General features: G+C 38.8%; 1 protein-coding gene across 3 annotated transcripts in view; it reads right to left on the reverse strand.

Moving 5' to 3' along the window:
- Positions 1–4,491: 4,491 nt before the first annotated feature.
- Positions 4,492–26,518, reverse strand: part of nhlrc2 (NHL repeat containing 2) — a 67,495-nt gene continuing 45,468 nt past the window's right edge. For all 3 annotated transcript variants that reach the window (XM_078223264.1, XM_078223265.1, XM_078223266.1), the window contains 6 exons: positions 22,621–22,714; positions 19,978–20,206; positions 13,791–13,913; positions 12,895–13,104; positions 8,244–8,454; positions 4,492–6,689 (listed from right to left, as the gene is read on the reverse strand). In XM_078223264.1, the coding sequence (XP_078079390.1) occupies positions 6,433–6,689; positions 8,244–8,454; positions 12,895–13,104; positions 13,791–13,913; positions 19,978–20,206; positions 22,621–22,714 (1,124 nt within the window). In that variant the 3' untranslated portion in view covers positions 4,492–6,432. The remainder of the gene's footprint in view (positions 6,690–8,243; positions 8,455–12,894; positions 13,105–13,790; positions 13,914–19,977; positions 20,207–22,620; positions 22,715–26,518) is intronic.

Below are 26,518 nucleotides of genomic sequence, written 5' to 3' on the forward strand. Positions count from 1 at the left end.
ATGACGCAAGGATACAGTATCACAATGGGGAAAGTAGAAGAGTAAGAAGTCTCACAACACCAGGTTAAAGTCCAACAGGTTTATTTGGTAGCAAATACCATAAGCTTTCGGAGCAGAGCTCCTTCATCAGACGAAGGAGCTCTGCTCCGAAAGCTTATGGTATTTGCTACCAAATAAACCTGTTGGACTTTAACCTGGTGTTGTGAGACTTCTTACTGTGCTTACCCCAGTCCAACGCCGGCATCTCCACATCGAAAGTAGAAGAGGCAGATCCCAAAAACCACCTCAACTGGTACAGGGATTGAAGACACGTCAGCGGTATTATTAAGCACCATATTCTAATCATCTGAGATAACTGGCCCAATTCAGAATTCACCAGTGATGCTTTAGGTGGAGATACGAAGATCTCCAGCCACTGGAGCTTAGAAATCTCCACCTTGTGGTATAAGGGTGCAGATGCATGTATCCATGTGTGTGTGTGTCACAGAATGTTGATGCACAAATAAAGAGTGCACGCCATAAGTAATGCATTCAATATACTATGCACATTGCAAGCAGGCCACTTCCATGACTAATGCTCTTCCAACTGCCATGTGACTGAGCATAGTGAATGAGATAGCCTTGGCTGTGACCACAAGAAAGACAATCTTATTAAATAGTTTTCAATATTTGGGCATCTTTATGTTGAATTTGAATCTAGAACAGGTGAATTTCCAGGCTATGCAATTCTGATTAAAGGGAATGTACCCGAGGAAGAAGTGTATCCAGGAGACTGGTGGGCTACTCACAGACTCAACACAAACTTAGTTCAATATTTAAAGCAAATGCAGATATTAATTTAGTTTGTTCAAGTTTCATTTTTTCTGCTTTTGTAGTGATCGTTTAATATGGAACGTTGATATGTACATTTGAAGAAAGTGTTCCAACTCTCAAAATGATCTCCAATGGAAACAGCCTAAACTATACTGTTGGCAATTGACTTCAACGGTGCTCAAGACTGGGATTTACGGTTTTTAAAGGGCTTTGATTGCTGTGTTTATGCAACTGACATTAGTAAAAAAAAACCTTACTGTCACAATGTGCTTTCATAGTTCCCTGAATTGAGTAAATAATCTCAGTTTTACAAATTCTTTCATGGATGGGGGCACCGCAGGCAGGGCCAGCATTTGTTGCCCATCTCTAATTGCCCCTTGAACTGATGGCTTGCCAGGCCATTTCAGAGGGAAGTTAAGAGTCAACCAGTTTGTATGGATTCTGGAGTCACATGTAGACTAGACCAGGTAAGGAGAGCAGATTTCATTCTGTAAATGACATTAATGAACTAGAGGGGGAGTGCAACAATTGATGAGAGTTCCTGGCTCTATTACTGAGGCAACCTTTCATAACCAGATTGCAATGGTGAGATTTCAAAATATGTTCTCAGATCCTGGGCCTCTGGATTTCCAGTGACATTACCACTACACCACCATCTCCCCCTAATAAAGCAACATTTATTGTGCTATAACTACAATCAAAACACTTTTATAGTATCTGTATTAACTATTCAAAGGAAAAACAGTTGCTTTTCTTATAGATCTATTTGATATCAGAGTCCCAAGTTATGGGATGTTTGAAACGTACCTGTTTTTATGCATGTGTTTTACAGGAATTGAAACCAGGTCTCTGGCACTGTGTGGCAGGGACCCAGGTTCGATTCCCGGCTTGGGTCACTGTCTGTGCTGAGTCTGCACGTCCTCCCCATGTCTGCATGGGTTTCCTCTGGGTGCTTCAGTTTTCTTCCACAGTCCGAAAGACGTGCTGGTTAGGTGCATTGGCCATGTTAAATTCTCCCTCAGTGTACCCGAAAAGGCACCGGAGTGTGGCAACTCGAGGATTTTCACAGTGGCTTCATTGCAGTGTTAATGTGGGCCTACTTGTGACACTAATAATAAACTTTAACTTTAAACTTTTTAACAATTATTCAGCTTACCAGTCAGAATGGAAGTCCTGTAGCATTAAGTACCTTTGAGTTGTATTATGTGCAAATTTACTGAAGATATTCCGCAGCTGTTAAAGTTAGAAATAATGATAGGTGAACTTTGCTGTAATGAATATGGCCTGGAATTTCATCCACGAGTCAGGTGCACAGATTCAGGTAAATTCCGACCTCCATGAACCCAACCTTTAAAAATGGCTGCACAACGATCATTGGAACTGCTGTGTTTCCGTGAGCTCTGGCACTCCTCATTTTTTAATCCTTTCATTTATCCTGATGAACAGCCCTTAAATACCTAACCTTAGAGCGAAAACTCCGTACTGTGTCCCTGGAAGAACGCTGGCTAAGTTTTGGGATAAAATGCTGAGTAAAGTCATGAAAAGCCTCGATTGAAAGAAGCAGTCAGAGGAAGCCGGGGTGGAGCCAAACTCTCAGTATGGCGATTTGGTCAGTAAGCAGGCTGTCAACCCAGTGACTCCGAAGGCATTGTAGAAAATGATTGCCAATTTTATTGTAGATGACAAACATGGCTTTTTGGCACAGAATTTCAGTGTTCACATTGCTGAACTGCAGAATACCGATAAGAAGCTTGATGAACCGAAGGAAAGAATCCTTACTTCGAGAATGCAGCTTCCTCAGCTGAGGCCCGCTTTCAATCCTTGGAATATCAAATAAATGCTATGTCAGATATCCGGATTGATCTGGAGAGCCAGAGGAGGAGTGTCGGCATGATCTGCTCCTCAGAAGGAGCTGAGGGTGAGCTCCTAGCTAAATGTTTTGATAACTGGTTACCAAGTTATCTTAATCTTGACACGAAAGCTGGGTGTATTAATCTTGAAGGGAACGTTGAATTCTGTTTTTAAGGCCTGACCCCTGGCTGGTAATCATGCATTTTCATAGCTACAATTGGCAGATGTTTTGATGAGGCTGGAAAGCGTCTGCGAGCTATTTGAATGCAGTCTGCTCTGCTTTCTCCTGCTACCCCGAGGGTGACATCTGACGGATCCAGAAGGCTGCTCGACAATCCTACTATGACTTTGGCCTCTCTCTGTGGATGGTAATAATTTTGGAGTCATAATCTGCAGTTCATGGTTAATCCTAGACTTTAGCCTTTGTTGTTACACTACCTTTTTTGATTTTGTGATGCTATTTATCATATTGACAGGGGTGATCTAGTATATGAGCACTGGGGTAGATTTCACCTGCTATCTTTTGAGCATGTTCCTTTAATCACTCCAAGCTTAAGACACAGATTTGATCCTACTATATCCTCGCTGTGCTAGGGGTGCAAGGTGGCATGGGGGACTACCTACATTGCTTCTGGTCCTGTGTCAAAATTGAATCCTAGTGGTTTAATATCCTTAAAGAACTTGAGAGTGTGGGGAGCAAGCTTGGTAGGTTGTATGGCACTGGACTGTGTGATATTTATCAGTTTTTTCTTCTTATAACCCTTGCATTTATAATGGTGGTATATACTATGTGGTATCCTTTACTCTTGTCCTGGCTAATAGGAGATGTGCCACTGCCGGGAGATGGGTGGGTGGTTTGGTGTAGAGGTTGAGGGTATGGCCCATCGAGTCCTCACAGCTGGTGAGGAAACCCCCCCCCCACCCTTACAACTATTGGTGTTGCGCAGTTTGTTTCTGCATTGTTATTATTTTGGGTCAAAGAATCTTTGATGGACTCCTGTAAAGATGCAGACAAAGCACACATCTTGGGAAAATACATTGTTTGTAACAATGGTGCCCTAATATAGCTGAAGATGGGGAAAGTATGCTTGGTGCAAGAATCTTTGGCTGATCAGCCTTTTCTATACTTATGTCAATATCCTATATTCTCCTTGGCTGAAATGACAGTAGATACTTTGAAAAGCCTGGAATGTAAGTTACTTGGCTCTGACTCTAGTATTCTATTTATGCACCATTACGCTATGTACTCATGGCTTTATCTTGTTACCCTGTTTTCCCCCAATGTCTGAAACATCCTTTCATTGTTTGTGTCTTTGGAGACATTGTTTGTAATGAGTAATCTGATCCAACTGTGATGGTACACTCTTGGTCTCTTTTTGTACGTATATATGGAAAAATGATTATGCTGTACTGTACCAATCTTGAAGGTTGGTTGTGTTGAGTTGTTTGTAAAAATAGGGAAAAATCATCCTTAAAAATATATTTTAAAAATGGCTGCCCAGATGTCAGATTTTCAGCTGCTTCTGTGAAATGTGCATGTACAAAGCATGAATCACCACATTTTCATCCCCAGGAAATGCCAAGCGCCATGTTCAGGCGTGGGACTTTTAGACTTGTCCATTTTGGCCTTGATGGAGAGACTTATGAGTCTATAAAGTCCACTGCATCACACAACCATCACTTCAATGCAAGCCTCAATCAAAACGTTTTAGTCTTCAATTTTATGTTATTAGAAAGAATATTGATGTTAAATTGTCACTCCCATCTGTCACATTATTGAATAATCAGCATACTAATTACCTCAAAATGCAGTAGCCTATACAAAATAAAAGTCTCACATTTATTTTGGAGGACTTTACTTTTCTATGATCTATTTTCATTCAAGCCAACACTCTGTTGGAGGGAAAAGTAATTGCTGCTAATGCAAAGTTACAAAGCTGTGATGGGTTAATGTGTGTGGTTGAATTGTGGATGTGATTGAGAGAGAAATTGTTCATTCTGCCATACAACAGCACAATAAGGAAATGGCATGACTGATCTAAATCAAATATGGAAAAACAGTGGGTGGTGCAGCATATTTTGAATATGCAGCTTCTGAATATCAGCTTGTTCTGGATTTCTAACTTTTGACTTGCCATAATACAAGGTGTGTTGTAAAAGTTGGCTTAAAATAAAATCCTTTACATTACTTTGAAGGTACAAAATTTGTTACATGTTAAGTCTAGCATAACTTGATTATAAATAGTTTTCTATGCCATAAGTCCAAAACTGACAATGTGGTTTGAGACTAGGAGTAAATTTACTCCGAAAGTCTGCAGATTTGTCAAAACACAATTTCCTATTTACATAAAAAGGTTATTAACTTTATTGCTTTAATATGCATAGCAGTTGTATAATAATTGTGTTCTTTGGACAGAATTCTGAACATTTAAATAAGGTCATTTCCATTTATGAAATACAAAGATAAATGTCATATTGTCTGAAAGAAAAATGTGCACAAAACACAAGCAAAATGTCAGTAGACAGCACTGTGTTTACTTAGTAAAACTCAAAAACTGTAAGATTAATTGCATTTTCTTAAAAGAAGAATTGGACTGAAGTTAGTAGATCCTAATCGGACAAAACTATATTACAGTTTAGACTTACAAATCATTAACTTGATTTTATCAGAATTCAAAGTGCTTTCTGCTTTCATTTATCAAACTGAACGAATTCTGAAAGATGTTTAATATGCCATTATTTATATCTGATTTAAATATGTACAACATTTCTTTCATTTTCATCCAATTCATTTCTTCATTGGTAGAAGCTTAAATAGAAATAAACTAAAACACAAACATTTTGGTATTTGTAAGCTTTTAAAGAAAATTAAGTTCGCACACTCTTGATTTTATATGGCACTTTATCACTCTGGTTCTAAATAACAGCTGTTTGTACTTTAAAAGTAATATCGCACTGATTACAATTGTGAGACAGCATTAGGAATTCTTACTGTTGTAACCAGTTTCTTTTGGTTATTGGCTATACTTTAAAGTTTAGAGCAGGAAAGCAGAGAGTTCTCTCACATTTTAAGAATTTGGACAGAATTGCATTAACTCTGGTCAAATATGGTTTCCTTAGTTTTACCTGGATACAGGATACAGTTTTACCTTTAACACAGAAAATGATTTCAACAGGAAACTTTGTTACAATTTGTTTCAAATCTTTGGATTTTAAAAAATATTAGTAATTATTAAAGGCAAAGCTTACTTTTTTTATGAATGTTGTAGTTACAAAAGCAAGTGAGGCTTATGTTGGGGAATGACATTTTTTCCATTTCATTCCTGGTCAGGTACAGTACAGCTAGCTGCAGAGTAAAGCTCCCTCTATTTTGCCAAAAATGAGTCTTGGCTACAACCACAGAAGATCAATCTCTTATTGGCATGTGCACTATTTCCATTTCTGAATCTAGCCTTCTTTGTGGTATATGTGAAATTGCTAATTGCAATGCCATGAATGCCACATTAAGAATTTTTCAGCTGTAGGTCGATCTGGATTTAGACTGTTCTAAGTTATGCCATGACCTTCATCCTATCAGACAGGGCTGAATTCAAACTTGGGTAACTATAAATAAATGGGTAGTTTATTAATCCAATGAAAACTAATTTTCACAGGTTACATTTAACAAATTGACCTTTACGGTATAAAGCTAAAAAGGTACATCTTTGTTTGATTCTTTTAGTTACCTGCAGAGGCAAGTTCTAGGAGTTAATTCTTCAAGCCATTTGTTTAAAAGCTGAAAGAAAGATTCACTTTTGAAACAGTGCCCTGACCTTTGTTTGAGAGTTGTAACGGTTGTTTAAATGAAATTCCTTTCATTTGACAATTATTGCTGTTCTTATTACAAAAATAGAGACACACATTTATAGTTAACAAAAGTGCATTTGTTTGTACTTGAGCAGGAACAACAATGGAAACTTCAGGGATATTCACAAGATCAACTATATCTCCACTGATCTTCTGTCCTTCAAAAAGCCATTCGTGCCCTGCAAATTCAAAAAGAAATAAAAATTGAAGCCCACATTTAAAATTAATGTGCAATTTCATCAACATTACATGTCATTGGTCAAAACAAACAGTAGGGATGATGTAACATTTAATCACCATTATTTGCATACTCAAGATCAGCGATTATACTAATCTCTAATAATCACTAAATTCTAGAACTATAAAGAGAAATCCTGAAAATGTAGTCCCTTGCTCATCACCAATGCCTTTCATTCCTTCCTGCTTTTTTCATTGCTTTTATTCTTCAATTCTTTCCTTCATTAATTTCCATTTGCTCCAATACACTTGGAATCCTTTGGAAGCCAACTGTGGAAAATGCCCTAAGTGTTACCTATGTATCAAGTTATGCAGAGTTAAAATGATAATTTTTCACTTTTTCTCTGTAGGAGAAATCCTTTCTCTGTGTTTACTTAAAAACAAAAAGTATTTCATGATTCTTAATTTTCCCTCCTCAGCCTCTCTGAGGCCTTTGGCATGGTTAGTCATAACATCCTTCTCCAATCCCGTTCTTCCATTATCCAGTGCCCCAAAAGCTCGTGATACCAAATAAGAACATAAGAAATAGGAGCAGGAGTAGGCCATCTGGCCCTTCGAGCCTGCCCCGCCATTCAACAAGATCATGGCTGATCTGAAGCGAATCAGTTCCACTTACCCGCCTGCTCCCCATATCCCTTAATTCCCTTATCGATCAGAAAACTATCTACCCGTGATTTAAACATATTCAACGAGGAAGCCTCCACCACTTCAATGGGCAGAGAATTCCAGAGATTCACTACCCTCTGAGAGAAGAAGTTCCCCCTCAACTCTGTTCTGAACCGCCCCCCCCCCCCCCCCTTATTTTGAGGCTGTGCCCTCTAGTTCTGGTTTCCCTTCTAAGTGGAAAGAATCTCTCCACCTCTACCCTATCCAGCCCCTTCATTATCTTATATGTCTCTATAAGATCACCCCTCATCCTTCTAAACTCCAACGAGTACAGACCCAATCTGTTTAATCTCTCCTCATAAGCTACACCCCTCATCTCCGGTATCAACCTGGTGAACCTTCTCTGCACTCCCTCCAAGGCCAATATATCCTTTCGCAAATAAGGGGACCAAAACTGCACACAGTACTCCTGTTGGACTTTAACCTGGTGTTGAGAGACTTCAAGCTGTACTTGGAACAGATTAGTCCTAGTGTTGGACTGTTGCTGACTGTATTTGTTTTTAAGTTTGGTTTTAACTTTGACATTGACTAATGTGAACAAAATGTTTCAGTGAAACAAAAAAATAGTTGTTTTAGTGTATATATTTCAAAGATAAATCAAATGTTGTTCCAAGAGGCAAATCTTCCTGAATTTGAGAGAAACAGATTTATATCCATATAATTTATTATGCCTAGAAATCAACAGATGCAATATTCAATCCTGAAATAAACTGCTATATCTGGCACATGTGTACCTGTCTACAAAATAATTGTGTAGTTTCTTGGTTGCTTTGAGCATAACACAAAAGATCACAGCATATTGTAATACATTCATTTAAAATATAAATTACCTTCTGCCAAGAGCACCCAGAAACTGGGTGCCCCCTCTGTGAGCTTTGCTCCTTCTGGAAGGTCAATCATCAGACGGAACTGAAGTGTCTGACCAGATGACACAACTAATGGAGTCATTTGCACTGTCGCAGCAGAGTTTGGTAATGTAGGAACTTTCTTTTGTTTTGCAGATTTGGAAGCATCTACAGTAACTTCAGTCGTGATTGCCAACTGAATAAAAAATTAAAATAATTATTCCACAACCATCATAATGTGTGTGTAGGTTTGTAATCTAGTTTAAGGGTAATTTAGCATTCAGGTATCTGTGTATCTATAAAATTGATGCAGAACATGGTGCTGAGAGGTTTTATCTGAGGTAAATAAGAATGGAGTGGGGAATTAAAACAAGCAAATGGGAAACAAGGTAAGAATTTGTGGTGCATTTTTGGGAAGTGTAAAATGGTAAGTTCTTAACTAGGGACTCATGACATGCTAAATGTTGTTTTGGGGGGTTGCATATGTTGGTTTGGGGGCTTAGGGTATGCCAACCTCTGTAAACTCCTGGAAAAACAAGTTCCCACAGGAAAGCGCTCCAGAAAGAAGACAAAATACATATCAATATGAAAAGTCCCGAAGAACCAAGCAAGAAGATATCAGGCAGAGATCACTTCTCAGTGAACTAGTCGTCTCAGAGAGGGGAAACTGTATGATTTAATTGAAACTGTTTTATTTAAAATTCTCTGGTAAGAATGTTGAATTTAACGTGAGATTGTGTCAATAGTAATTCTCAGTCTCTGAACTCAAGAAAGAGATACAATCCCCTACACCTCGGTTTAGAGAGAAGCATACGTTGGGACCGGGATATTGCTGACTGATGAGTGATAAAATATATTGAAATTTTGAATCAAGATAGAGTGTAAAAGGCAGTAGGAAAAGGAAATGAAATTGTAGGAGGAAATATATGTGGCTGAGTGAATACTTAGGTCTAGGTATTGAAGCAATTCATGGCATGAAATAAAGGCCAAGTTAGAAACTAACAATGGAAGAAATAGTGTTGGCCAAGTTTCATCTGCTGTGAAGCCAATAGGCTGGAGTTATGCCTTTTAGGATTAGACGGAGAAGGTCTTTGGACATTCCTTCTTTAATGAAAGTTCAACATCAAAGAGATTCAAGGTGATCCTCAAATCCAAGATGAGAAGTGTGACAATACTATGCCTTTAAGATATGTATTTTTATCATGTTTCTTGTAAGGGTATGTTTAGAATTCAGCTCTGCATACACAGGTGCCAATTTATCTGCACTAGGCAGCTCATGTACTGAGAATGCAGACGATTGTGATCCTAGATAATGGGGTGTTGGTTTTAATCTGAGCTAATGCATTTTTCTTTATTTTTGGTTTTTTCCCTAGGTTTTCAGAGTAGGGTTTGGATTGGGTTGATTGACAAGAGACAGTATCATGTGCTAACAGGAGTAGCTAAGCTTACAGGGAAAAGCAAGCAGTTTCTACTTGGTTCTGAACAAAGTAAGAGATGTCTTTCTCTCTCTCTGGAGGCTACTGTTTGGGGCTATCATAAAACAAGTGTCTCTCTCTCTCTCCAGAAGTGTTCAAATGCTCTAGGACTGTTAACAAGTAAAATACCATAAGCCTGTGTTGTTTATTAACTGATTTTGAAGAGGAGTTTAAGTTTATAAGAGGAATATTGCTTGAATTGGAACTAATAGAGATAGATTAGCAGTTAAGTGAATCTTGTCATGTTTAAGAAGTATTTCAATTGGTAAAAGTTAAGCTAATTCATTTGTTATATTTAGACTATGTTGTTAAAATAAAGTTTGTTTTGATAAAAGCTTCCTAGTGTGTCAATAGAATCACACCCTAGAGTGAAACACCTTATCCTCACACTAATGCCAAAAATAAAAACAAAAGTTGGTGACTAGTCTAACTTCACAACATACCTTGGAGTTTCTGATCTGGTCCCTAACATAAGCAATTGTTAAATTGGGAGGTGCTTTAGGGCTGGCTGAAGGACTGATCAGATGTGAAGGACGTAGAGTTTGCTTTGGAATAATTGTTGGACGACTATGGATGGGTTCAGATGTGTGCCTTTGCTGAAAATGCAGAGTTTGGGAGGGAACTGAAAGCAATAATGTCAAATTTAAAACCCAGGGCACTAGATTGGTTAGGCCTCAGAAACAAATTGCAAGAAACATTACCAACAAGAATTGGGCAGTTCCATGGCAATTCAAACTACTGTTTTCAAAACTATTTAAGCTTTTAACATGTTATTTTTGTACCTGTGTAAATCAGTAAGATGACGCACATCACGACTTAAGCGAACTAAAAGGTTTTTGTGTAAGGTGTATACACAGAATGTGATGGATATATGCAGGATGTAAACCAGATATTCTATATCAATTATGATAAAGGCAGGAGAGTTGGAAACAAAAGAGCAGAGATCACAAATTATAAAACACACATTGTATGAATTACAGATTTTATAATGAATGATCAAATAACAATCTGCATTTTCAATTTTAGAAGAAATTGTAATTGTCTACCAAATATAAAAGGAAACAGTCCACATAATCAACTTATTACATAGTTGTTTGGGATAGTCTCTTTCTCCCTCTCATTAACATTAGCCTAATACTGCCCCATCGGTCTACTCTCGATCACCAGTAAAGTGACGGAAGGGGTCATCAACTGTGCTATCAAACTGCACTTACTCAACAATAAGATGCTCACGAACACCCAGCTTGGGTTTCATCAGGGTCACTCAGCTCCTGACTTCATTACAGCCTTGGTTCAAACATGAACAAAAGAGCTGGACTCCAGGGGTGAGGCGAGAGTGACTGTCCTTGACATCAAGGCAGCATTTGATCGAGTATGGAATCAAGAAGCCCTAGCAAAACTGGATTCAATGGGAATTGGGGGGAAAACTCTCCATTAGTTGGAGTCATACCTGGCACAAAGGAAGATGGTTGTGGTGGTTGGAGGTCAATCATCTCAGCTCCAGGACATCACTGCAAGAGTTCCTCAGGGTAGTTTCCTAGGCCTAACCATCTTCATTTGCTTCATCAATGACCTTCCTTCCAGCATGAGGTCAGAAGTGGGAATGTTCAGCTCCATTTGCGACGACTCTGATACTAAAACAGTTTATGTCCAAATGCAGCAAGACCTGGACAATATCCAGGCTTGGGCTGACATGGCAAGTAACATTCAAGCCACACAAGTGCCAGGCAATGACCATCTCCAACAAAAGGGGATCTAACCATAGCCTCCTGACATTCAATGGTATTACCACCACTGAATCCCCCACTATCAATATCCTGGATGTTACCATTGACCAGAAATGGAACTGGACTAATTATATAAATACTATGGCTACCAGAGCAGGTCAAAGGCTAGGAATCCTGCAGTAACTCATTGCCTGACTCCCCAAAGCTTGTCCACCATCTACAAGAGCAAGTCAAGAGTGTAGTGGAATACTCTCCACTTGTCTGGGTGAGTGCAGCTCCAACAACACTCAAGAAGCTTGACACCATCCAGGACAAAGCAGCCGGGTTTGATTGCTACTCCTTCCATAAACATTCACTCCCTCTGCCACTGATGCACAGTGGCAGCAGTGAACCATCTACAAGATGCAATGCAGGAAATCACCAAGGTTCCTGAGGCAGCACCTTCCATACCCATGACCACTACCATCCAAAAGGACAAGAGCAGCAGATACTTGGGAACACCACCATCTGGAGGTTCCTCTCCAAATCACTCACTATTCTGACTTGGAAATATATCACCATTCATTCACCGTTGCTGGGTCAAAATCTCCCTCCATAACAGCACTGCGGGCGTACCTCAGGGTCTGCAGGGATTCAAGAAGACAGTCCACCACCACCTTATAGAATCCATTGGTTCATAGAAACCCTACAGTGCGGAAGGAGGCCATTCGGCCCATCGAGTCTGCACCGACCACAATCCCACCCACATATTTACTTGCTAATCCCTCTAACCTACGCATCTCAGGACTCTAAGGGGCAATTTTTAACCTGGCCAATCAACCTAACCCGCACATCTTTGGACTGTGGGAGGAAACCGGAGTACCCGGAGGAAACCCACGCAGACACGAGGAGAATGTGCAAACTCCACACAGACAGTGACCCGAGCCGGGAATCGAACCCAGGACCCTGGAGCTGTGAAGCAGCAGTGCTAACCACTGTGCTACCGTGCCGCCCTACCTTCTGAGGGGCATCCAGGAATGTGCAATAAATGCCAGCCCTGCCAGTAGCGCTCACATTCCGTAGATGAGTATTTTAAAAATCATTTACTTTTTAAGGTTAAAAAGTCAGATTATTTGAAATTGAGATCTGCAGTCTAAGTAGGATATAAGAATTTTATAAAAAAATGTTAAAGAAAAACAGCCTTGTTTCCTTCTAACTTTTGAGATCTGGCTTTTGCACAGTTGAGAGTTCTGGTCCTTGCTTCAAATGCTGGATCAGGTTGATTGCTGATTTTATTGGGATCATATTTCCCCTATTAATAGATTGCCATTTACATTCATCATGCTTTAAGTCTGCCCATTTCCACAAAAAACACCTTAGCAATCAAAAAATGGTGTCTAACTACAAACTTATGTTCCATGATGTATAGCAACTAGTGCAAGTGATGTAACTTACCACAGAGACAGTCTGCATTTCCAAATCAAGCACCTTGACCTGGTGATTGTTAGTGTCCACCACATATAGTACATTCCCATGTTCACCAATGCACACACCTCCTGGCTCATTGAATGCAGTTTGGTTGAAATCAGAACCAATTACATCGCTGGCTTTACCTGTTCCTGCTAGTGTAGTACACTGTTTTGTTTTTGGATCTATTACTTTGATCTGAGAACAAAATCAGTAAATTAGTTTAGTTCTCTGGCAAAGGAAAACAGAAAACTAATCAGAACCTTAAAATACAGTTTTCATCCTCTCAGTAAGATACTTCATATTTGTGTATAACATTTGTGTGTGTGTGTATGTATATATATATATATACCTTTGACTTTCTTAAAAAAAAACATTTTTTTTCATAAAGCTGCAAAGCAGTAACATTTAAAATACAAATTGTGAACATCTGCAAGACACTTGCGAACCAATATTAAATGATAAAACAGCCTTATTAATTCTTTAGTTCTTTAACACAGAGTTTTCAGTCATAAACAGTCACTTATAAATACACATTTCATGGTAACATTTTATTGTTCACAAGGTTTTAAGCCTATTTAATTTGTCCTATTTCTTAAGCTCATGAATTCACCATTTGCCTTTTTGTTCTGCCCGGTGCTAATACAGTTCCCCTGTTGCATCAAAAATGATTCTTGTAAATGCAGATTTTCAGTGAAAGCATGCATTGCAGCGAGAGATGTATTACATTTAAGCTCACCTTCCATTTTATAGATAAAGTTGATTGAAAAATTTTGTTTATTATATGTTAATTATAGCTAAACTTATTTCTTAAATTGAAAATCAATGTTGGAAATGAAATAAATTTGGTTTTAGCTTTACATTAGGACAAGTGGAACACTTACTTTGTGGTTATAGGAATCGGCTACATACAGCTGACCCGTCTTTTCATTCCAAGCCACTCCAAGGGGGTGCTGCAACTTTGCATTTATCCCAATACCATCCAGGTCTCCAAAAGCAAATAGATTCTGCAAATTTGAGAGAAGTCTCTAATTTATTATAAGACAGTTGATAGTTTGAATATCCAGACATCATGTTACTGTGCTACCCATTTTACAGGCTCAAAAGGAACGCAACAAAATCTAACAGGGACTAACAAGGATGCCTGAAAACTGACTGATCCGAATTAGGTTGGGTCATTTTTCAGGCAGCTGCCTGGAATAGGATTTGGGGCTCATGCATATGCTAATGTGGGATCCCTTGATACAATTGAAGCTGTCCTGAGTGGAGCAAAAACGCAGAGCTCTTCAGAATTTTCCAGGTATAAATGCAGCCTGGTCAGTGAATGTCAATGAAAAGGAAGGTCATTTTTTAATTTTTAGAATCAAGTAGAGTGGTTAGGAAAACTTATGCTTCTCCCTGCCCCCAAGAAATTCCTGCTGGGGATAATTGGCTCTCCTCTTGCTGTCTTCCATGCCCCATCTTTCTGGTTCTTACCTGAGAGCCCCTGCTAACGAGGAATAATTTTCAGAGATGGACCAGTTTACTGTGCAGGCTGCTTGACCAATTTGTTCAATTTTTGACCAATTCTGAATTATATTTTAATGTTTATTAGCTCCACTGTCCCTTTATCATTTCATATCCGTTGAACAGAATATAAAGGTGCTCTGAAACTGAATACCAAATTTTGTGTACACGTGTGTGTGTCTTGAGATGCCTCCTTTAAATTGTCCTTCTTCACTGCTTTAAACTACTGAACTACATATAACAAATTTTAAGCTTAAGAAAGAAGTGCTTTTCAGAAGGTATTTAGTTACAAAATCATCCACTAAGAACACATTAGCAGACCTGATATCTTAGTGATATGTTTAACATAATTTTCCATCCATTACCTGAAACAGACCTGAGCAATGCTTCTCCATTACCAGATGTATGACTGGGAACAGTACCAAGTGTGAAACATTAACAGCATGCTGCAAGATAAACTTTTCACACCACTTTAGCATGACAGTAAAAGAAAGTATCACTGAACCACTGGAATCAACATTCTAGACCTCCAGAAGAAGCAACTAGACAGCACTTGTGATCATATCAGGCCTCATTTAGCACTTATTTTGAAACAACTTGCACCAAGCCAAAAAGGAGCATTTTTACTATTTTATATTCTTAGGGTCAAGATGAAAGCATCTGAAAAAATTGAGCATGGTTGCTCACTGAAAGAACACTTATTTTCATCTTAAAAGATCTTCAGATTTTTTTCAGAACTAACAGTGGAGCAATGTTAACTACACTTCAGATGTTCTTTATACAAGTTTAATTCTTACAGAACCACAGAATCCTACAGAGCAGAAGGAGGCCATTTGGCCCATTGAGTCTGCACCGACCACAATCCCACCCAGGCCCTATCCCCATAACGCCATGCATTTACCCTAGCTAGTCCCCCTGACACCAAGGGGCAATTTAGCATGGCCTAAGTTGCACATCTTTGGACTGTGGGAGGAAACTGAAGCACCCGGAGGAAACGCACGCAGACACAGGGAGAATGTACAAACTCCACACAGGCAGTGACCCAAGTTGGGAATGGAACCCGGGTCTATAATGCTGTGAGACAGCAGTGCTAACCACTGTGCCACCATGCTGTCCCAATTCTTATTGATTATTATTATAACTGTAATCAAGATAGAAATATTTAAAACTTACTGAATGTAATATGACTATGTATTGTAGTGGAAATGTGGAATAAACAAACTGAAATTGAAATGATTGCCAAAACTATTAAATAACATTTAAATAATTGCTCATCAAATTTAGTTGCTAAGCTATAAAAGAAAAACCCAAGGATTTTGAAGAAATTTATAATAAGCAAATATACACATTTAACCAATTAAATTCACTCTTAATCATTTATAAATTATTTTCAAAAGTGGAATCCACAATACATTTTGCGGAAAGATTAGAAGAAATTATTTTCCAGAGATGGTTAGAATGTGGAATTCTCTACAATAGTTGGAGCCCATAAAACCTTAAGAAATTAGATAGTTCCTTGGATATTCAAGCAGACCAAGTGGATTAGACTAGATGGATCAGTTAGAATTCAACACTGGCATGGATTTGGTGGGCAGTTTTTGTGCTATAACATGATGAGTTACAATATTTACCAATTTACTCAGCTTCATCTTTAATCTTACAAAAACAAACCCATAACAGTGGGTTAACTTGCAGAGACATATTCTCAGCTACCTCCACTATTATCAGGGCTTATAATAACTACAGATTAAACTAGTAGGCAGCATGATTCCTTGAGAAAAGCGAAACTCAAAACAATCGGCAACAGAAAAATGTATACAGCCTTGTTTCTGTCTTACACATGTGCACCTTTTGAGCTCAAATAGGGTCTGGCAAAGTGATCATTTTAAGCACAAGAATCTTAAGATCCTAAATTCATGGGCTCAAAATATTCTGACACAGTGAAGCACATGGCCAAATTCAAATTTCAAGTTGCGGCTAACTGGTGAAGAGAGACAATGCCTTATAGGAACCTATACACTCTAGTGTATCATTCTTCTGGATTTTCCACGAATGAAAGATTATAAACCAAGTCAGTTGCCAAACTGACTTTGCAAAGCATTTAAAAAATACTCAATCTAGTGAAGATTAATACATTATATTCCAAGAATGTTGTCATGGTTTCAACATCCAGAGTGAGGCTTTCATTTAGTTTTGCAAGCTTTCAAACTTTGTCAGATGTCTTGACAATTACATATTTAGTTAACTTAGTCTCTCAACAGTTATGACACCAGAGTGTGTCACCTAGGCTATTTTTCCATGTGTGGCTTTCTTTCTGTGTTGGTACATCTAACAGGGGTTGATGTTTAATGCAGGAAGCCTAAAGGCCAGATTTTCCTTGGCCAAAGAGAGATTATTGAATGCCTGTTGTTTCCTCCATCTTAAAATTAGTGAATTTATCCAGAGTTTGAAACAAAAGGCACAAAATAACTCCTTGCTTCAGCAAAACATTAAGATACTTATTAGAAACTTTCTCTACAGACATTGAGTGAGAAGTTGCAGCAAACACAGTCAGGCTGCCACAGAGAATATCTTGATAACCCGAATTATTGAAGATGCGAAAAAGGCCATGTCAATGAACTCTTGATGCTTGATCTTGTACATAATCTACTTGACATTACTTCAGTAGCCTGGTGAGTTCTGCCAGGTCTGCATAGGAAGGAATCTCTCCTTGCTTATGTACTTCACAACTATGTCAACATCTGTCTAGACTCGTACTGAATTTGAAATGTTCCATGAACACCCTTTTTCCAAGAGAGAAACTGGCCAACAAGATGAGAAGTGAGACAGAAGTTGTATATAGCTTACTGACTGCATTTTGCTTGAAAGAATCTCAAGAATCAATGTACAATAAAAAGTGTAACACCGATCACTGAACAAGCAATTCAGATACAGTGTGCACTGAAGTGTATAATATTGTGTGCTGGAAATATAGCTGTTGCCATCAGATCAAAAATGTATATGCAATGTTTTGTACAAAATCTTACTTCTTTCCTTCATGTTACACATTTGAATTTAGTGATCCTCAAGTGTTCTAGTGGGAGCAAAGTTAGCCATTAAGCAGTTAGAAAGCATGTGGGTATGAAAGATTACTTTTGTTCTTTCTGTGGCTAGGATTTATCTTGATTTATGGAGAAGTCCAACTTCTCTAAAAAGCCAAGTTACTTAAAGGAAAAAAAAGGCCATGAATGTTGAAATAATGAATTTGAAATAATGACATAAAAAGTTAGAAATATACAGATCAATCCATCAGCATCTGAAAGACTTCTCCACACAAAACATTAGCCTGCCTCTTAGATGCTGATGGAAGACCTTTTCTGTGTTCCAGCATTTTCTCTCTGCAGGCAAGGCTCTGCTGCCTACGTATGCAATTTCCAGAAAAGAGGCTCTGATTAGCCAATTGTCTAAATACGGGTAGATGCAGATGTCTTAGCTTGTAAAATGTGTATAGACAGTCAAGACAGTTTCTGCTGACTGAAAAAGAACTTTAAGGGGAATGAGTTCAGAACAAGAGATTAACTACAATAGAATGGAAGATAATTACAATGGCAGTTCATAACTAAATTTCTTAAAAGGGATAAGGGCCCTAGTAACTACTTTCCGTATGGGCTGTGTGGCATACTGTTTTGAAAAATGGCATACCAACTGCTAGAATCCTTAAGATGATGAACATTTCAGTTTAATGCTGGGGCCAGTGTGCTGCAAACTTTATGCTGACATTTTTACAACATGCTAAATTCCTGAAGTTTTTAGCTGAGCAAAGGTACCAATAGTTTATGCAGGGCTTGGCATAAGGAAGCAGCCAGAGTCAACACTGTGTTAACTGCCCACAAGACATGGAAGAGATGCAGTAAATGACAGTTTAAGGAAGCTGCCACAGTGTGCATATCCAACAGTAGTAATTGCCAATTCTTATGCGTGCCTGTTAAAAAATATTGCCACCCAGCCTGTTGTTGCTGGCCTATAGCCAAGCCCTCACATAATCTTACAGATGTTTTGGTGCTGATCAAAATATATATACTCGCATCATTGAAGGACATCACATATAAGAATACTGGGTATGGTCTCATAATGTGGTGCTAGTTTCTTATGCAGGCAGAAAAGTAATCTTGATATGTTGTAACAGCAAGATAAACAGGATGTTGTTCATGATTTACTTGTTACTCAAGGAGATGTTAAGTTCCCTCTTGACACTGGCATTGTGGAGGTGAAATACACTTGAGACTGTTTTGTTGCTGCTGGGCTGAAGGCTCCATGTCTTGCAGTAGTTGGCTAGCTTTGCAATATCATTGTTTAGTGTTGCCGCTAGTTTAGAAAATGTCCGAGCCTGAGAGGCATAGCAGATATCATCAACATAGATGAAGTTCTGGGACAGGGCTAGAGGCAGATTGTTGATATATGGCAGGATTTTCTGTGCAAGCCACCTCCTGTTTCACAGTGGCGGAGGCAGCCTGCCATTGGTTGGCAGCGAGATCATCTGGTCCCGCTTTTGTCAACGGGGTTTCCTGTTGAATACACTCCTCGTCGCCGGGAAACCTGCAGAGTGGGTTGCCCGCTGACATGAATGGCCAGAAAATTTCAACCATAGAGATAGAAAAGGGTTGGGGCTAGAATAGATCCATGGGGAAACCCGTTGGATTGTTCCCTCCAGGCACTTGTCTCATCACCCACTTGCACCCGGAACCATCTATCTTGGATTAATGGTTTGATGGTATCAGTAACTCAGGGAGGGAGGATTCTTGAGATTTTGACAAGGAGACCAGTGTGCCAGACCATGTCATATGCTGCAGTGAGAGCGAGAAAGACACTGCCTGTTTTAATGTTATTTTCAAAGCCATTTTCAATGGTGGTGGTTAGGGCAAGGACCTGGTCGCATGTGCTTCACCCTTGCCAAAAGTCAGCTTGTTCAACTTTCAAGATTATCTCCATCTTTGGCTCTATCCGCTACATCATTCTTGGTGATTTCAATCAGCCATTTCTACTCCTAATCTGCACACTTAAAATCAGAAATTGAATGACATAATGTGGTTTGATAAACTTTGATACCATGTAATTAATACACATTTGAACAACCCACTTCAACACAACATTCTTGAAGCTAACATAGAAAAAAAAGTAAACTCAAATAAAACAATACATTTTGAAAAATATCTCATTGGACTTCCTACTCTTACAAAGCTTCCTCAGTGTATTAAAGTACAATTCAGACCAAAACAGCTACCTGAAAAATAAAATGTGGCAAAGTAACTCTTGGGCCCCAGCAGGCACCTTTTTCTGGCCACTGAAATATTTTTTATAATTTGCTGACTTAAGAGCCAAACAGTGAAAGAAAATATTTTGTGCAACTAAACATTTCTAAGATTTTGCTTCTTTCAATCAACCGCTAAAATGTAAACATATTTATGCTCTGAAATGCTATGCATGCATTTCATTTCTATAAATGGGTTTAGTATAAATAATAGCTTGTATCATTGCAGATACAGAATTTACTCAACCAAACCTAATTTTAGATTTAATCTTACTTACCAGAGGATCCCTTTCTCCTCCCACCACATTTTTTACAGCACCATCCTTCAGAGATACAGAGCGGATTGTGCTGCTCTCACTGTCAGAAACAAAAAGGCAATTCCATTCCAGAGGAGCTACAGACAGGCCTGACGGTTGAGCAAACCCTGCTTTGTGAGGATAAGAATTGTTTCGGTTTTCTTCATTACCACTCCCAGCAAAACGAATGCATGTTCCCTTCTTGTGCTCACTAGGAGAAAAAAGCAAATTAATACATAGATCTGTAACACTCTCATAAACTTTATAGTTGTACTTTCTTCGCTGTAATTTTTCTTTCACAAAAATATGAATGAAAATATTTTAGAACTTTTTTCTCTAGAGAAATTATGTAGGTAAATCAAGATATGCAAGTACTACTGCAATATTTGAATTGGACTAACAGCTCAGTGATTATGAATTTCTGAATATGGTCCAATTCAAATTATAAACAGCATGTTCTCTTCAAGATAATTGGACCTTGTTCTCATAGAACAACATATCAGTTTGTTCCTCACACATGCACCACCATTTTGGAAGCTATATTAACCAAGTTTTCACAGGTTTGTGTCATTGCCTGGAATGTGCCTGGGCACTGAGCTATGTGGCTGCTTTCAGATTTTATTTTTGGTTTGGGTTCCCTCATGGTTCATAGGGGTGGAGAGTTCTGAGTTTCCTACTGTTGCAAAGAGTCTTAGCCAGATTTTTAAAAAAGCTCTTGATTATTACCATACCATATTCAAATGTTCTGAATCCAAGGTTGAAGTAGATCTGAATGTAATCTGGGTTACATTAATCAACAATATGCATTGACAATTTCAATAGACAACAAAGAACGCTAACAGGTCCTTAAATAACCTGTGAGAAAAGAATACTCAAACCTCAATAATTTCTAGAAATTTACAGGAATGGATGTGTATATAAACACTCTCATTTCACTTCCCTACGTGCTGGTTATCAAAGATCTATAATTTCCAGTACTTGGTGAGTAAAAATATTTCAAAAACTAGGTAACTGATTTATGGAGTACATAGCACATTTCCAGCTGGCATACTGTAATATATAATTACAGACCATGTTCAATGGGCCTAAAATTCTTTCTTCTTTTACCCGTTCAGGCCAAGGGGTAGACACCAGGCCAGAATTTGCTGCCAAAATAGCTATGAGGCTAATTGTGCTCGCTGCTATTTATGCACAAACGGTTGGATGTGTTATTAAATAAGGATAACCAAACGTTGTTGGTTGAGAAACTCAAATCATGCTGCCTGCCTCATCAATGAAAGTTGTGAAATTGCTGTATTTGAATGGCTGTTAGATATAATCTCACCACAATGATAAATTTAGACCATTCCAGTCTAACTGCCTCTTTAACAACTTAGCAAGTGTTAATTACTGCCAATCAAGCTATCTAGTTCTGAAAATCAATTATTTTAAGTGCGCAGTCTCATTCCTTCAGGTATTAATTGCTGTTGGAGAATTTAAAAACATAACTTTCTATAAAAGCTTTTCCAATCTTGATTGACAACATTTCTCTTCGCTCGATTTGATGTTGAATTCATTCACTTCTTAGTCCTTACACTGTTAATATCACAACACTTCAATCTGATTGGTTAAGGCAACAACAGTTGCTTGCTCTGTTAACGCAGGTCCCAGATACCTTATTTTCTTCCCTGTGACATTATGAACTTGCGCTTTCAACAATATGTTCCGTAAAAAAAATTAAACGTGAATGTGAAAGGGCAAGCCTAATTTAACAGCAGGTGCCATTGGATTTACCCCGACAGCAAAATATGGCCCAGAGATCTAAACTGTAAGGATTGTTTCCACTAGGACATACTTGTGAAGGTTTATTTACATTTACTGATATTTAGCAGATATAAACAGACTCCACCAATTAACCCATTCCTAGTATGATAGTTGAAATAATCTAGATAAGAATAGTCTTTGGTAGTGTTCCAGGTTTCACCTAACTACAAGAAAATCCATGGTTTCAATCATAAAATAATTTCAAATTTTATTTCAGGCAATACTTAAATAGTAGTGGTATCATTTTTTTAATAGATATTTATGATAGAGAAATCCCACCCTCAATCAAATGGGCCACTAAATCAAGAAGCCAGGCTATCCGCCTTCTTGAATGTAATCCTTTTTGTACTGTTAGGGTACCTAACACTGTTTTAAAACTCAATTTAAACGATGCTATTTTCCTACTCTTAATTACAAATTAGATATATCTCAGTGCCAAAATTGCAAAAGAGCAGGGCATTCATTGATGAATGTACCATTTATTCTTGGCTCTGAACTGAAAACATGATAAACTAAAATTCAAAGCACTACCTAAAAGTGCATTATTACAGTATTTAAATGACCAATTACCTTATTATCTGGTTTGCAATGGAATAAAAATCAGGCAGGCTCTATAAAGGGCATGCAATCACTGCCTGGCAAAGTACTGCCCAGCTGATGAAGACACAAATAAATGCCAATGGGTCAATTTTAAGTCATAAATGAAGATTACACAAGTTAACTCAGTTTAAGAAAGCTTGCAAAAGTATTCTCAAATATCCAACAAAATAGTTCTCTGTAAATTAAGAATATTGTTATAAAACATTGTCAATAATTACTTACATTCCTTTTGGAAGTTTTCCATCTTCTAGAAAAATGGTCCATATCTGATGAGTACCTGCCATTGCAACATACAGAAGACCACCTTCATTATTACCTGCAACAGAAAAGTTTAAATAATAAGAATGGGAGATGATATCTTTGAAACATATTAAAATCTTAAAGTACTCAATGGAGTAGATACTGAGAGGCCGTTTCCCCTGACTGGTGTCTAAACTAGGAATCATAGAGCCAGATTTTCATAGAGTCTAGAAGACTCTATGAGTTTTTAAAAATGGCAGGTGATACCCGGATGCAAAAGTCCCTCCCCCATTTTTGACTGATCCCATTTTTGCTGGTAGGGAGAAGTACATGATTTCCATAGGAGGGAAATGCAAACTCAGGAGGGGTCATTTGAGTTTAGTGCTGAGTTGAAACAGACCCCATTTTGAGAGTTCCAAGGGCCTTAACCCACAGTCTGGGAGTTATTCACTTTTATGGAGGAGATGTAAACTCGCATGATGTGCAGATAAAGCTTGTTCATTTCATGTTCTGAAGTTATTTTTATAAATACCCTGCTCTTTAAACATGAAACAACAGGCTTAATCTCTCAGTGAAAGTTTAATAAACCAACTGCTAGACTGCTTTGATTGACAGGCCATCTGATGTAGGTCAGCAAAAAAGTACCACCATCTGTGCATGCAGTTTTAATCAGAACTCTTTATTGACCATTCCCAAAGGATATGTCATTATGAATGCTTGGCCGAGTTTCAAAAACCATGATTAACTCATGGGGTTCGGAGTTCACAGTCTGTTTGACAGCTTAAAGAGAATATTAAGGGTTTGCCATTTGGCATTGCACATGAACATTGATGATTGAAGGATTAGCTGGGTGGGATTTTATTCCTTCTCCGCAGTGTGTTTTGCGGCGGCAGGGGGTGGCACGCCACTCACTGGCAGCAGGATCTTATGGTTCCGCCATTGTCAGCGGGGTTTCCTGTTGAGTGTACCCCTCACCGTTGAAAAATCTGCAGCAGGGGTGTGCTATTGGCAGGATTGGCGTGAATGGCAGCAAGCTTTCACTGACTGTCTTTGATGGGTGTTCTGAATAGGAGTTTGCTTTTGTATAAAAGAGATAACCATATGAGGAGATTTAAAAGATTTGAATGGGTTTCATGAATGGTATCTTTATTTCCATCATCAAGTATGTAGTGAGATGGCTCCTGAATTCTGACCACGGTGGATGAGTGACAATCGAGTTGCTATGGAGGGGCCATGGGTTGGGGTGTGGCAGCTGTGGAGTGAGGGCTAAAGGGCCTAAATAACTGGTAGAGTCACAGAGAATTAAGGTGAGCTTTTTAACTCAGGATTTTACTTGAAATCAACTATCTATCACAGAGGGATCTGTTCATGACAATATTGGTAGGAGTGGTGATTGCAGTCCTCATGCTGGTGAAATCCCATCTATGCACTGAGGACACACTCCATCTTGTTGTGTGGCATTACCACTGTGCTGATAGATGCTGCAATGAGATAAATTCAGAACAGACATTGTAGCTCAAATCTGGGCATTTATGATGTGGTGTGGACAATCTGCAACAATAGAAACATATCCATTGCAATCTGTAACCACAAGTCTGTGATCACCTCTGGTTCACTGAGAATTTTGAAGTGCACAATAGAAGTAGCATGGGGAGGGGAAACTACATGATAAACTGCATGATATAGGCAGAACTATATATATATATATAATATATATATATATACAACCAATGGATCATAGTTCTGCCTCATCCAGTTATGAATGGTGGCAGAGAATTAAAAAACTAAGGTGACGAGGCAGCTCCAGAAATGTCCAATCTTTAAAAATGGTGAATCCCAGCATAGAACATAGAACAGTACAGCACAGAACAGGCCTTTCGGCCCACGATGTTGTGCCGAGCTCTATCTGAAACCAAGATCAAGCTATCCCACTCCCTATCATCCTGGTGTGCTCCATGTGCCTATCCAATAACCGCTTAAATGTTCCTAAAGTGTCTGACTCCACTATCACTGCAGGCAGTCCATTCCACACCCCAACCACTCTCTGCGTAAAGAACCTACCTCTGATATCCTTCCTATATCTCCCACCACGAACCCTATAGTTATGCCCCCTTGTAATAGCTCCATCCACCCGAGGAAATAGTCTTTGAACGTTCACTCTATCTATCCCCTTATAAACCTCTATTAAGTCTCCCCTCAGCCTCCTCCGCTCCAGAGAGAACAGCCCTAGCTCCCTCAACCTTTCCTCATAAGACCGACACTCCAAACCAGGCAGCATCCTGGTAAATCTCCTCTGCACTCTTTCCAGCACTTCCACATCCTTCTTATAGTGAGGTGACCAGAACTGCACACAATATTCCCAATGTGGTCTCACCAAGGTCCTGTACAGTTGCAGCATAACCCCACGGCTCTTAAACTCCAACCCCCTGTTAATAAAAGCTAACACACTATAGGCCTTCTTCACAGCTCTATCCACTTGAGTGGCAACCTTTAGAGATCTGTGGATATGGACCCCAAGATCTCTCTGTTCCTCCACAGTCTTCAGAACCCTACCTTTGACCCTGTAATCCACATTTAAATTTGTCCTACCAAAATGAATCACCTCACATTTATCAGGGTTAAACTCCATTTGCCATTTTTCAGCCCAGCTTTGCATCCTATCTATGTCTCTTTGCAGCCTACAACAGCCCTCCACCTCATCCACTACTCCACCAATCTTGGTGTCATCAGCAAATTTACTGATCCACCCTTCAGCCCCCTCCTCTAAGTCATTAATAAAAATCACAAAGAGCAGAGGACCAAGCACTGATCCCTGTGGCACTCCGCTAGCAGCCTGCCTCCAGTCCGAAAATTTTCCATCCACCACCACCATGACATTATAAATGACCTAGCAATCATCTTCAGGCAGAAGTGCAGAGTTGAGTCAGAGTGCAGAGTTCATCTCAGCCTCTTCATGAGGAATCCATCATCACAGAAGAGAGCCTTCACCTAATTAGATTGACTCCATCTAAAATTGTGTGGCTACACCGCCCCCCATCACCCTGCAAGCCTGCCATGGGTAAATACCAGTGGGAGTGCAGTGAGACCCTTAAGTGATCATTAATTGGTCATCTAAAGGCCTCAATAGGCCCAAGGGTGAATGAGATGTCCACTGCCCTGTAAAATTTCAAATAGATTGAGGTCAGGCAAGTTGGCGAGAGGAAGGCCACTCATTGGATTTTAGCATTTCCATAGCTGTCAAAACTTCGGTCGGGAGTGGAAAATCCAGCCCTGTATCTTTTTTTCGCTCAACACCTCAAACAATGAAACTAAAAAGCAATGGCAAAATTGCATTTGGAATCTCTCAACTGTTTCACACATAACACAAAAATACAACACCTTTTATAACAACTCATTCATTAATCCATAGCCAGAAAAAAATAAAATAACTATTTCAACAGGAAGCATATATCTTCAAGAATAATTACATTTACCACAAAGCAATTATTATTTAGATTTCCCATAATATGCAAAATCCTTCTTTGGAAGAAATCCACAATTGCACAATTTTCAAACATCTGCATGTTGGCTTTAGCTACCAGCTCATTTATGTTGCTGATTGCTATGAACCTGATTGGCAGAACTGTTTTACCCTGAATATTAACTGGAGACACCATTATTCTAGTACGCACTATTAAAAAACAGGGTGAGGACAAGAAATGTTCACAAAGCTCACAAATACAGGTACAGGCAAAAGAAAATCATTTGATCCCTTTAGATTATTCTTCTGTAGGAACCAAATAACCCCAGCTTCGAAAACGCATCCTGAATGTTCTTCTGACAAAATTCTTCCCAGTATCAGTTTAGAATTTGACTTTTACTAGTTTGTCTTTTTGTTGAT

This window comes from Mustelus asterias, chromosome 11 (assembly GCF_964213995.1).
Source record: "Mustelus asterias chromosome 11, sMusAst1.hap1.1, whole genome shotgun sequence".
In the NCBI taxonomy this organism is placed as follows: domain Eukaryota; kingdom Metazoa; phylum Chordata; class Chondrichthyes; order Carcharhiniformes; family Triakidae; genus Mustelus; species Mustelus asterias.